At 36.4% G+C, this 13,862-nt stretch overlaps 1 protein-coding gene across 5 annotated transcripts; it reads right to left on the bottom strand.

Annotated features, from left to right (window-relative positions):
- Positions 1–8,375: 8,375 nt before the first annotated feature.
- LOC131042306 (interactor of constitutive active ROPs 2, chloroplastic) lies at positions 8,376–12,609 on the bottom strand. Of its 5 annotated transcripts, none has more exons than XM_057975646.2 (4): positions 12,336–12,609; positions 11,567–11,748; positions 11,235–11,430; positions 8,376–10,769 (listed from the first exon to the last, which is right to left on the bottom strand). In XM_057975646.2, the coding sequence occupies exons 2-4, from the start codon at positions 11,584–11,586 to the stop codon at positions 8,880–8,882; spliced, it is 2,106 nt and encodes a 701-aa protein (XP_057831629.2). In that variant the 5' UTR covers positions 11,587–11,748; positions 12,336–12,609; the 3' UTR covers positions 8,376–8,879. The 5 variants fall into 5 exon arrangements, with proteins under 5 accessions (XP_057831629.2, XP_057831631.2, XP_057831632.2 ...); XM_057975648.2 differs by lacking the exon at positions 12,336–12,609 and adding an exon at positions 12,149–12,291; XM_057975649.2 differs by lacking the exon at positions 12,336–12,609 and adding an exon at positions 11,937–12,142.
- Between the last annotated feature and the right edge of the window lie 1,253 nt (positions 12,610–13,862).

Here is a 13,862-nt window from a genome sequence, read left to right as displayed (position 1 = left end):
TACTTAGTATGATGAATTTCCCCCAATCTTTGATAGCATAAAGTGGTCACTCTCCCTGCAAAATGTAAGACCTTTCCAAATAGTTGTTCGCAATGTTGGTAGAGGTTTAAGTTCAGACTTAAAAAGATGAATCTTCTCAAAAATACATGCCATCCTAGCGATCTTAGGCCACGAACATGGGCAAACAGAGCCCTCTACTCTCTCTATGTTAGTGCTAGTGGGTAATGAAGCTTCAATGCAAGTTAACTGAGTCTCTCCACCTCATCGGCTCTCGTTTGACCAAGTTAATGAGATCCATTGTTCACCGATTGAAGGCCTAATAACTTCCTTTGCTGCATTAAATGTTGGAGATGGCTTATTGTTGGGCTCACAACCTATGGAGGAGAGTAATCTTGGTGTTCATACAGTTTTTGGGTTACATTTTATGCCTATCCTCAGTTTTTTCGATAGCCCAATCTTGATAAGTATGAAGAAGGATGCAGATATATGTAAATATTCATTATATTAGATTTGTAGAATATCTGGTGCTTTTACTATGGTCTCAAAATGATCTACTTAGGTTGTTTAATTCAAGATCAGTATTGAATTGTAAAGATTGGACTGTGTCAGTCCTTGGATACACTAATGTTTCTGGTGTTACTCGGGTAAAATTTAGGTTTCTTTGGATGTTCCATACTTCTATTTAGCTAGATATGGAGGTTTTCTTAGCTGGTTCTTTCCTCCAGGACCTCTTGAACCAGTCTATTATAATTATAATATATATATGTGGCTCGTCCACTTTTGCCAAAAACAAAAAAAAAATCAATTATTATTATAATATTATGATAGTGTAATTAATACTAATATACCTATCTTTAGAAAAATATAGGTAAAGTATGCTAAAAGATATCATATTTGTTCATTATTCCGCTTCAAATATAATTATATTATTATGATATAATTAATATTAAATTATTATTATATAATTAATATTAAATTATTATTATATTATGATAATCAATATTAAATTATTATTAAGATATTACTATATTTTATTAAACTCTTCACCAAAGCAAAAGAATCTATTAGGACTAATTATTATTATTATATTATTATTATAATATTAGATTGACATAATTACAAAGTCAACTATTAGTATAGAATTGATTAATAGTTAAACTCAAAGTGAGTGGTAGTTGAGAGAAGAAAATAAATACAATATTTTTTTAGCTTTTCATATTTATAAGTGTCACAAACCCGTCAAATTTAATGCTTCTAATTTTTATTAACACATATTTGTGCATCCATTATGTGAATGTAACATGCCTTTGGCATAATGATACACCCACTTGACCCCACGATATTCCACATGATACACCATATTACATATGATTCCTTGTGCATAATTGTCTTTGATCCATTACAAACATAGTTTCAAGAGTAAGACACATCTAAGATTTAACATAACTAAGGTGTAGTGAAGGACACATTTAATTGCACTTGTTTTCTTGGTGCCCTCCTATCACAACTTTAGGATTTCAATTTTAGTGGATATTAGTGTTAGAGTGGATATTTTAGTTAAAAAATATATAATTTAATATATATCTAGGATTTCATATAACTAGGGTGTGGTAAATAATATTCGATTGTAGTTGTTTTCTCGGTACCCTCCTATCACATTTTAGAATTCTAATATTAGAGTGGATATTGTATTTTTTAAAATATTATTTCATTACACTTAAATAAGTTTAAGAGGTACAACAAGCCTTGTACATATCTTGCATGAGTATTTGTCTGACACAAATGAGAAAGTGAAGATGAACTACAGTTTCATTATGTTGATAAACTTAATTAGGTGAACTTTTTTTCTTGGTATCTTTCATTCGTTCATCTTGCAAGACAACATGTCGAAGGTGAAATCACTAATTATATGGAGTTGTGCAAAATTACATATACAAAATAAGCATTAGGAAATAATATTCAATTGGCAATGATGAAGAGAGAAATAAATTATCTTAATAAAATCAAATAACCATGGTTTCATTATGTTGACAATTCCTCAAGTAGGTGGGCATTTTTTTCTTGGTGTCTTCTATTCATTCATCTTACAGGATGGCCAAATTTTATTTGTCATAGATGGAGAATCCTTTTTCCGATTCTTTTAGTTTCATACTTTTAAATTCTACATAATGCCCCTTTTATATTAGCATTGATCTAAATCTTTTGTCTAAAGCATTACACTCTGCAACAATGGTTGTGAGGAAGTAAGAACAAAAGACACTAAACACAAACTCATTATCTCTTTAAGTCTATAAAAAACATCTTGCGTTGTCTCATTCCGCTTAAAAGTTCCCTTTTTGGTCATTGACCAAGGGGGCTACTAGCTAAGAAAAAACCTTAACAAAATTCTTATAATAGTTTACAAAGACTAAAGGTGCCTATGAATAGTATCAACACATTAAAATGTGCCCAATCTAGAATTGCTTGGATCTTTTTCAAATTCAACTAAACACCTTGACACTAATGATATGGCCCAAATACAAAACCTTTGTAACACCAAATTCACATTTATATTCCTTTCCAAAAAGAGTTTGTTTCTCTAATACAACCATAACTGTATCTAAATTCTTCAAATGATCTTTCTGAGAGTCATATTGTAAATCAAATTATCATCAAAGGAAAATAAAAATAAAAAATCTTTTTGTATGCCTAATCCATGCATCATTAGAAGGTGGTTGATGTATTACTAAGAAGTCAAAGAATTTAAAGTGACATCCAAATACTATTTTGTGTATATCCTCATCCTTACATGGATTTGATGGTAGCTCAATCTGAAATTGATTTTTAAAACATTAATAAGTCAACGTAATTCACCAATTAGATAATTGATCCTAGGAATAGGACAGTTATTGTTAATATTTTTATTTTTCAAGGCTCTACCATTGATACACCTCCACATAATGTCATTATTTTCTTCACAAGAAAAAAATCTAGAGTTTGTGTTTCCTCTTATAGGAGCCACTCTTGCTCCCCCTAATGTTGTCCCTTTTGCACCCTTTGTGCCTAAGTTAGTTGCATTAGGTGTGGCAACAACTCTTCCTAGCGGGAAGGCTTTAGAGGACCGAGTGATTATGGATGATGTCGGCGTGTTAGGGTAGGATGTTGCTACAAAACTTGGTCCTAGGGATCGCCCAAGCCCTCTTTCAAAATCTATTGTAAAGAATTGAAGTTATGCCCGTGCTGCTCGGACTAGTCCTATTTTCCCTTAGTGTGTGTTTCAACCTCTTTCTTGTGCCAAATCCTCTCTTGTCATTGTATATGCTGAGGACATTGTAGATAATGAGGATTTTTACCGACAACATAGCTTGGTGTATTGATTACCCTCTCTTAGCCTTCACTTCCAGACCTACACAATTGGATCAAGACCTCTTGGAAGTCTTTGGTGTTTGGTAAGATCAAACTCTTTCCCTGTACTAAGGGTTATTTCAGAGTTTCTTTTGCTTCATCTAATGACAAAAATTTGGTGTTGGGACAACCTTGGTCATGGGGAGAGCATTCTGTTTCCATAAAAGTCTAGACTCCCTTTTTCAATCCACTCACTAAAACACTCGTGTTCGGTCTAGGTCAAACTGCCTAATCTTCCCCTTCAGTTTTGGGAGGAAACACATTACGAGGCCATGATAAACTCTATTGGTCATTTCTTGAAGGTTGATGATTCCACTTCCTACATGGGTCACTCCACCTTTGCTCACCTTCTAGTTGACATTTACATCTCCAAACCTCTCCATGGGGATGTGGTTTTGATGGTCAACACAACCATTGGATTATGAGGGCCTCCCCTTTTGTTCTCGTTAATGCTTCATTATTGGTCACCTGGCTTTGGACTTCTCTTTGTTGCATTGGAAAGGTGTTGTTAGTTGGTGGAAGGATGCTAAGGAATATCACTTATCTATTGAGGTTCCCTCTAAGATTGACTATTCCTAAGATTCTATCGAGCTTCTTGATTTGAGTGTGGCTGTGTCGTATCCTGATGTACTTGCCACAATTCATCTTGCTCCCTGTCTAATCCCATAGGCTACTCCTTCGTAGCTATTGTCTTCTCTGATTATTGATGATATGCCTTACAATCTAATAGTCCCTCCTTCAGTTGTTGTTGATCCTCAAGTTGGAGGGTTACCTCTTGATTCCCTTTGTAATGGGGTGCTAGATGGTAACATTGCTTGGACAATAGCTCAAAGGACGAAAGGTCCTTCTCCTTCCCTCCTTACTCTTTTAGGGGTGGCAAAATATTTTTTTTTTGTGTAGGGTCAGGACCCTTGTCTCTCCCTGATCCTCAGCTTCGATCAAAAGCTTCCTCTCTTCTTTTTTTCCAATCTCACCTCTCGTGAGATTTTCTCCTTTTGCCTTGATGACTGACATATAATAGATCCAGGCCCTTCTCGTGCTTATCTAATCAAAAGTATAGGTTTCCCTTCACATTCCATTTGGAGTATGACCACCTTCAAACCAATTTAATGTTAGGTTGTCACCCAAAACACTTACTCATCGACGCATTATCCATTCTAGAGATTAGTATATTGATTATAATATTAGCAATCTTCAATAAATGCCATCCTCTAATGAAATGAAAGAAACCCATGTTGGAATCGTTTGTCGTTGCACCAAAAGCTTGAACTATCAACGCTCGATACAAATGTTAGATTTAAGCCTATCCACAGGAGGCGGTTAAGCCGTGCCACAAGTCCCCAAGGAGGTGTTGACCACCAAGTCAACAATCACACCCTCAACATCAACTGAGCCTTCAACACCCACTAAAGGAAGACTTGAACCTGTGACCCAAGGCTTTGATACCAATTGTTGGAATTGTTTGTCATTGCACCAAAAGCTCGAACTATCAACACTCAATACAAACGCCAGATTTAACTCGACCCATGAGAGGCAATTAAGCCATATCACAAGTCCCCAAGAAGATGCTGACCACCAAGTCAACAACCCCTACCTCACATAGATCTTTTGGCCTAGGTAACATAAGAGACATGCCTTAAAGTTTCAACCATGTGAGAAGCATGATACATTCATTGAAGTTACCCTAAATTTCTCAATAAGAAAAACATCCTCATGTATGTGTGCATAATGTAACAATTAAAATGACTTGAAATGTTAAGATGTGTCTCTATTAGAATAAAAGTCATTTAATATCAAGTCTTCACTAAGATTTGACATAACACAAGCCATCCCATCGTGGAATGATGAATCATCAATAATATCATGTGAAGGAGAGAGAAAATAATGCCCAACACTTAAGCATATGCCACTAAGCTCCTCACTAGACAAGTCATCAACATACCATGAGCCAAGGGATAGAGTGCAAGGACTATCATGAGCCACCTGAAGAATATTATCAACAAGTAGTCTAACAAGTTAAAGCATCACCACCACTAGATGAATCTTTATCAAATGACATACAAGTAATGTGATCATTATGAGTTGTGAACAAATGAAGTAAAGACTTCCCACATAGAAGAAGAGGTGGAAACAAGTTCTAGGAACAATGAAAATTATTAACATGTTTTAAACCAATGCATCCCTACACTTTTTTATAAAGTATATAGCTTATTCAAAGATCAAAGGAATTTGTGCAACAACTAGTGAAAACATCTTAAGACCATCAAGGTATATAGGAATTGAAGCGAAGGGCAAGGGCTTATTATAATCCATTATTAAAGAGTTGGCAATAAAGTACAAAGAAAAAGGGATAAAAGAAGGGTGATAATCAACTAAGGGTAAAACTCGAGTGAAGTATTAAGTTCACAAGAAACAATCAACTTGAAAAAATAATGGGAAAGTCAATGCACTTAGAAAAACAAAAAATCAAACCATCAAGACAAGCTCCTTTAAAGCACATACTAAATTGCTTAGAAGACCAAAACTCACACCTTAGAAATTTGCTTTATTCAAAGCCACATCCACATTAGAAGCCAACTATGGAAGACCAAGAATCACCACTTACAATTCCACATTAGATGTCCTCGTGGAGATTTGAACTTGTGTCTCCATAATGAGAACCCAATGTTGTTCACCGATAATGCAAATGTTTTTACAAATTTATGTAGAGGAAATAAACAACCCTCTACATATATAGTTCTAGAATCAATGAGTTAATTTCAAATAAAACCCCTAAAACATAAGAGCTAAGGATATAAATTTATTGAAGTAACCTGTAAGACTAAAATTAAACATGGGCTAAATTGAAATGAGAAATGAGAAATGAATGGGTCATGTAACTTGAAATGAAAGGATAGTGAATTTTACTTGATGACACATTATAATGAAGGATTGTAATTAGAAAACTAGATTGGATTGTTGGTGAACGTTAACAAAATTCTAAGAAGATAAGATGTTGGACCAAAATAACAATGACCGTTATCTTTTTGGTGGTATGATCCTTATACAATCTATGTAATCTTCTCCAAAAAAAAAAAATGATTTTTGAGACTACAAGATTGGTTCCTCTATTGATATCTAAGTTTTTCTAAAAAATAGTACTCAAAAGCACTATTGAACTTGTTACACAACCATTAGAATGTCCTTGCACCTTAGTCAAGCGCCAAGACTAAATTAATAGTAAAGATGAGAATGACTATAAGTTTAGATACTAATGCTAATGTGAGGGGTTATTGTGAACCTATAAAACATCAAAGATAATATATTGATAATAATGTGAGGTTCTATGAACCTCTAAATATAAAAGATGTGTATGAAAATATTTAGCTGATTGGCTAAATAACTTTTTCTATCACATCGAAATACTGTTCCATGAAAATGAAAATGCTCTATGGGTGTGAGGGGTTATTGTGAACCTATAGAACATCAAAGATAATATATTGATAATAATGTGAGGTGAACCTCTAAATATAAAAGATGTGTATGAAAATATTTAGCTGATTGGCTAAATAACTTTTTCTATCACATCGAAATACTGTTCCATGAAAATGAAAATGATCTATGGGTGCGTGGAAAATCACTTTGTCACACTAATTTTTTAATGATTTTAGAAGTATCGGGACAAAATTTGTCGTAGGTGAAACTAGGTTGGATAAGATTCGAGATTTAAGGGGGGTATTTTATGAAACTGAAAATATATTTAACATTCTTTAAAGTGTCATTTCCTAGGCACATGATTTGCAAGTGCAGGAGATGTGCCAGTATAGATCAGTAAAATTGTAGACTGCGTTTTCAATTTGCTATAATTTCATATCACGCAAAGAAGTCTGACCTAGTTTGTCTGGAAATACAGACAACTCGCATGCTACAATTTTAGCAGTTACCAATCAACGAAACGATACTGTTGTCTGCTATATATTTTTATAACGTTTTCTCTTTAAAATTCGACTGAAATGTCACTTTCTGTCGAGCATTTCTAGGTGTTCCTACTGTGGTTTTCAAACTTGCAAGCCGAATACTATTATAAATACTATATTAGATGAATATTATCATTTAATAGTGTATAATTAAGATTTCAATCCGATAGAATGATGGCAAAAGCTTCTGGAAAACTGTGGAAGACAAATTTACACAGTTTTTTTGGAGAAGATATGCACCTTGCATGTATAATTTAAACAATGGTTCAGAGCCTCGGAGACCCAATCCTGACAGATCGTGCCATTTCTAATGTTTGGCACATAGGTCATAACGACAAGTCAATTGGAAGAAAAAGCACTGACAGTTTGCCCTGATCAGCTTATATATCAGACCCTGGTCTTTATAAACCGAGTGGCCTGCTCTTCATATATCAATCTATGGGATCATAAACCTACTTGAACAATAAATGTGGTAAATAGCAACACATTCCCATTGTAAATCTCCCAGAGATGTCAAATTTGTCAGCGATCTGAAAAACTACCAAGTATTTCTTGTTGGCATTTAACAGATATCTGAAAAAGACCAACAGATCTTTGACCTCCTTCATCGCCAATTAACAATGGAAGTGTATCGATTTCAAGCTAGTGATGCTCAGAGCTCAATCAGGAAACTACACTAACTAAAAACCTTAGTTTGAGCTCAACTGAGCTTAACTTCCTTAGCGAAGGGACCAATACATGCACAATTCAACACAAATGCTAAAACCTGTAGCTAGAAATGTCCTTATTGCAAATAAGTCTTACATACCCTTTTACCTGAAATTTCCTTAGCGAAGGGACCAATACATGCACAATTCAACACAAATGCTAAAACCTGTAGCTAGAAATGTCCTTATTGCAAATAAGTCTTACACACCCTTTTACCTGAAATTTATATTTTGTCAGGGTCTGTGCGTCAGAAAACCTCATTTCCATCTCAGTTTCCATCCAGGAGAATAAATCACAAAAAGCGTTAATACTGTTTCCATCATCAGGTAAACTGAAAATATCGTCAATTAAAAAGGAGACATACATTGTCCTTTAACTACTAATTTAGAGATAGTTACAGCCATAACTAAACCAGTTCTGCAAATTCAAATCAATACAGGAGACATGGTGGCAGATAGAGAACAGTGCCCAACACTGCCCTCTGCATCACCAAATAGTTACTCACAGTATGAGCTTCATCAAGACATACTCTAGAGGATAGGTCTATGTACAGCGCACATCCCACGAGTAAATCATTGCAAAAATTTAAGCCATAAATTATAAGACTTTGCAGTGAAGATGATTCTGTTCAAGGATGATCATTCCTCTATGGAGGGAGCTAATAATACTGCAAAGATACGATCATACTTCCAGGAAAAATAGTATAGTATACTAAAAGGCTGTTACTGTACCCATTTTGCAATCAAAATACATATGCCACTAAAGCAAGCCAGCAAGCTCTATGTCAAATGCAGACATGCCTGACATTGCTGAGGCTAAAGCCAAGGCACCTCACTTCTGACCCCGTTTCTTCCACAGATCTCCAATTTTCTTCAGCATGGCCTTCTTCTTCTTTGAGTTTGGTGAGCCATCAAAATCATCCTTCATGGGAGATGAGAATCTCATGTTAAGTACATCAGAATCTGATAACAGAGAGGCTGATCTTTCCACTACTTTACCATTAAGTTCCCCATTGTGGGCAGCAGCCAGAACAGTTGCAGCTGCATCAGCCGCCTTCTTCCATTGTTCAGTTTGTATCCTCAACCTTTTCATATCTGCTTCCATTGATAGATTTGCAGCCTGTGCAGCCTCAAGCTGCTCCACTGATCTATTTGCTCTCTGGCTACTGTTTTCAAGCTCCAATTCACAAACCCTAAGCTTTTCCACGGCTTCTCTCTCTCTAGCATTAGCACTTGCAGCTGCTTTGAGGGCTTCCGCCAGTTTTTCATTTGAAGGACCATCTCCTCCCCCTTGGGCTCCATCATCCAGTGCAACACGATTAGCTTCTGATGGTTCAGAATTCTTGGCCATGGCAAGTGATTTCTCCAAATGGGCAATTTTCTCAAGCAGTACAGTCTCATTAGATTTTACAGTCTCATTTTCCTCCAGTATATTCTGTAACTCTGTCTCTTTATCCATCAAACAGGCTTTCAGATCTGCCACTTCCAACTTAATCTTTTCCAATTCTTCTTTTGTTTCATTAGCCTTGGCTCCTGTTTCTCTCAAAGCCTCCATCAACTTACACTCTCTTTCATTGATGAGGGCTGCATACTCCTCAGCATCCATCTTAGCTCTCATACCTGCTTCTTTATCGTGCTCTGCCTCAGCTCTGGCCTCACTGAGCATTGCCTCAAACTTAGATTCTGTGCCTTCAAATAAAGCTTTCATTTGTTCAACTTCAAATTTAGCTTTCTGTGCATCCTCATAAGCAGCCTGAAGCTCAATTTTAACATGCCCTGCTTCTGCAGTAACTTGGTGGAGGTCTAATTCAAGACTTTCCAATGCCTTTTTATTCCTTTCTTCTCCTTCAGCTTCTCTCTTCTTTACTTCAACCAGCTCTGTTCTAGCTTTCTCAAGCTCAGCCATCAAGCGCTGCACTGTTTCTGTTAGTTCAGCCACCTCGCATTTAGAGTTTTTAAGACCAGTGTTGGCTTCTACAAGCTCTGCACTTATTTGTCTCAACGACTCCATCGCCTTATTCTCGTCTTCTTTAGCAGCATTCATTTTCATCCTGGCTTCCTCCAGATTGAGGTTAGCATCGCGGGCTGCCATGAAAGCCCTAGCCTCTGAAGCTCTTGCTTCTTTCAATTCGGATCTCAGATTCTCCAAATGAGCATGCGCATCGGACAAATTTGGCTCAGGCATTCTCAAATTAGCAATCTCAAGTTTTAAGCTATCGATTTCCATATTGGCCTGCTCGACCTGAGCAATGGTCAGGGTTCTCGAATCCATGGCTAAGCTCAGCTCTTGCTTGACCCTCTGAAGCTCTTGGGAAGCCGACATCAAGGCAGCCACATCCATCGAATTTTGTCTTTCCACAGCTTCAAGCCGGGACTGCCATGCCATTTCCCTCTCCCTCGAAGCTTCCTCATAAGCCTGCTGCAGATCAACGAGTTGAGCCGATCCATTCTCAGAAATCTCCTGAGCTCTCTTCTCAGATTCTTCAAGCTTTGAAGCAGTTGCCTCGCTAAGCTTTTTCGCCTCTTGGAGCGACTCCAATTCTTGCGCACTTTTAGCTTCTGCTGCTACGAGCTGTTCCTTAGTCTTCTTTAGCTCTTCTTGGACCTCCGATGCTTGTGCCCTTTCAGTTTCAGCTGCAACTAGCTGTTCCTTTGTCTTCTTCAGCTCTACTTGAACCTCTGCAAGCTGTTGCTGCAGCTCAGATGCCTTGGTTGCGCGTTTCTGCCATTGACAAGCCAAATCTCAGGGCAAAGATAAGTTGTACTTTAAAATCTCGAAAAAAAAATGTTCAATGTAAAATCTGAGCAAAAACACAAATTGCCTAAATAATCTAAATGAAAAATAAACATTTTTAAATGTTTCATAACAAAATATCACCGAATAAGAATTGCTGTGAAGAGCAAGTGTTACATGAAAAATCTGAAAAAACAACATAGTGTCTGCTCAAAATATCTCGGGAAAATAACTTCTACATGAAAAATCTCAGTAGAATGAAAGTGTCTGGCGTAATAATCACACAGGAAATGATTTGTTCGTGACTAAAACCCGATAAACAAGTCCATGCTAAAATATCTAGCAAAATGGTTGGGTTCAATTTTTTTGTTTCTTTGTAAATCTTAATGAAAACTAAAAGCTTATATAAAATGCCTGTTAGAAGAACAAATGAGTGAAGAAGACGATAAAAACCTCAGATAGTGGACTCCTTGGTGACTTATGCTCGGGGATTTTAGGCTTGGGGCTGGACCTGGGGCTTCTATCAAGCGGCAGCCTGCTGCCATTGCGAGGAGGAGTAGCCCCGCTATCTGAATCCGAAGCCGCGCTTTTCACTATCCGTGTAGATCTCGGCGTGACCGGAGACACGCCGGAAGTAGAAGAACCACCTCTGTTTCACAACAAAATGAAAAATGCAGCAATCTCAGACACCGAATATCCATATTTTTCTAGCACATTTCTAAGATCCCCAGCCAAATGACTCAAAACCTAAAAGAAGCCAAGAAATGAAGCTAAAACTGCCAAACCTTGACTTCTGCGACTGCATTTTCGAAAGCGAGCAGCGTTCTCAAATTAAAAGGAAGGAACACTCAACTCTCAAGGCCACCGCTCACTGATTTACTTCAGCAAAAAGCTTATGCTATATTTTCACTACTTAAAACTACACAGCGAACAGGACATTATCACTGAGAATCCTTCACCACACAATCTGCAGCAGCAAATGTACACAAAGATTCGACATTAATAATCAGATTCAAAGAACTCACTGCATTTAAAGCCTAACAACAAAATATTAACTCGATCTTGACGTCTTCAACAGCATATAGCCAGTAAAACACTGTAAACCGAACAAAACAGCCAAAACGGCCATGCAATCTATAGAAATGCAGTCAAAACCTCGTCTAAAACACAAATACAGGATTTCGCCCTTCCTACTCTAAATATTTCTCCTACATTTGAGCGCACACATTTTCCTTGTCCATTTTTTCACGGTACACCATATATAACTATTCCGAACTTGTTTTCTGCTCCCTTAACCACAAATAAACGCAAAATAGGCAGAGCATCTGCAGTATCTATCAAGAAAACCAAAAAACAAAAGACCTCACCAATGCGATTCGATCTGCGGTCTATTTCCCAGCGATAAACAATTTCAAAGGCGCGCAGATGACGGATTTATCACCATTCCCAATGAAAAACCCCCCTCAACACATGGAAAAAAAAATGGCATTGCATGCATTCAAAGTAACAGATAATACCGATGGCATAGATTTATTTTTGTCTCTTCCTACTTACTTGGACATAAAGGCTGTAAAAGCTTGCAAGTGTGACAAACTAGCAAATATCCATTGGAAAAATGTGCATTCCTGGACCACCTCCACGCAACAAACCTCTTCGCTTATACAACAATTATAGGTATTAGGGTTTCATTATCAACGATTTGAATTTCATTCATGCCGCTCCTCTCTCTCTCTCCCTGTGATTGTTTGAATAATTAATTAAGAAAACAACAAAACGTTTGAATTTCATGTAATTATTCTTATCACGGACATGTGATTTCCTGTTATTATTCTTATCACGGACATGTGTGCAGGTCTTCTTTTATAGTTTTTTAGTGGGAGTAGATATCTGGTCTGTCACCAACTATATTTAGTGGGAGTAGGATAGGTACTTCAAAGTTCAAACTCTACTAGTAAAAGCACAGCTAAATATACACATTCTCCTTTTTCTAGTACCGTTTTTGGAGGAAAAGCTTCTTTTTTTTTTACTAGTACGGTGGACTAAGTTTAAACAGTCAAGCCCACCTTTTTGTCTTCCTTATTGGGCTTTTAAATTAAAATTAATGCCCGTTTTCACCTTTTTCGGGCTTCTAACAGTCTATTGATTAGCCCGTCTCCCTACACCCTACATTTTTCAAAGTTGAGGGGAAAAAAACTGCCTTACTTGACTAAACAAATAATTTATAATATTATATAGTGTTGTTGGAAATGAATAAATTAATTATATAGGTATTTAGTTCTGAGTTTGATGAAGACATTATTGTGTCTTGTCATAAAATTATTTGTCTTCATATTGTAATTTTAGTATCTTTGGTGTGACTCTTATTAACTTCTTAAATTACTATGAGAGCTCACATTTGTATGTTGTAATTGATAGGTGTGGGGACATAAAGCTTGATGCACAATGAAGAGTTATAATGTCTAAAACTTGGTTGTCTCTATGTGTGTTCTAAATTTAATAGGGGTTAGATGATGTTTATAAATATATTTTTATAAGGTTAATGTTCTCCTCAATTAAACTTATGGATGAACCAATTCAACAATGATAAACCAAGGTCAAGAATAACAAGCATGTAATATGCTCCTAGGATGATGATGCGATATCAATGTAATTATTCATCCAAGGGAAATGGATACAAATGTCAGATCTAGGGTTAAGTACATCCATAATTCAATTACAAATGGATACAGTATAACTCTACTTTCAATTATGCTCCTTGGATGTGAAAAAAATTGGAACAATTGAAAGTAGAGTTATATTGTAGGTAAAAGAATCTAAGAAGGAACTTGAGTTGTAGTTCACAAAGAGTTTTTTCATAGGTACATCAGTGTTTCCATATTGGAGGAAAAGAGGAGAATGGAAGTGTGTGATAATTTGTAATCTTGTTTCGAAGATAATGCATACTTGGCCTCTCTTCTTAGTGGAGTTTTTTCCTATTAGAAGCATGAGCTTGTATGGTTGTCATTGATGTCAAACCTAGTTATCTGAATGGATGTTGGTTTGGATATGCTCTTGGTTGTTGCAGTTGTGTTTTGTGTTGCA

The sequence above is a fragment of the Cryptomeria japonica genome, chromosome 3 (genome assembly GCF_030272615.1).
Source record: "Cryptomeria japonica chromosome 3, Sugi_1.0, whole genome shotgun sequence".
Classification (NCBI taxonomy): domain Eukaryota; kingdom Viridiplantae; phylum Streptophyta; class Pinopsida; order Cupressales; family Cupressaceae; genus Cryptomeria; species Cryptomeria japonica.
The sequence above is the reverse complement of the archived record's forward strand: the minus strand, read 5'-3'. Positions and strand labels throughout refer to the sequence as shown.

Excerpts from the sequence above, each read along its gene's own strand:
- LOC131042306 (XM_057975646.2), bottom strand. The coding sequence starts at position 11,586 with ATGCAGTCGCAGAAGTCAAG. Across the intron at positions 11,431-11,566 it reads ATGCAGTCGCAGAAGTCAAG|AGGTGGTTCTTCTACTTCCG; the intron begins GTTTGGCAGTTT and ends GTTGTGAAACAG. Across the intron at positions 10,770-11,234 it reads CAAGGAGTCCACTATCTGAG|AAACGCGCAACCAAGGCATC; the intron begins GTTTTTATCGTC and ends TGTCAATGGCAG.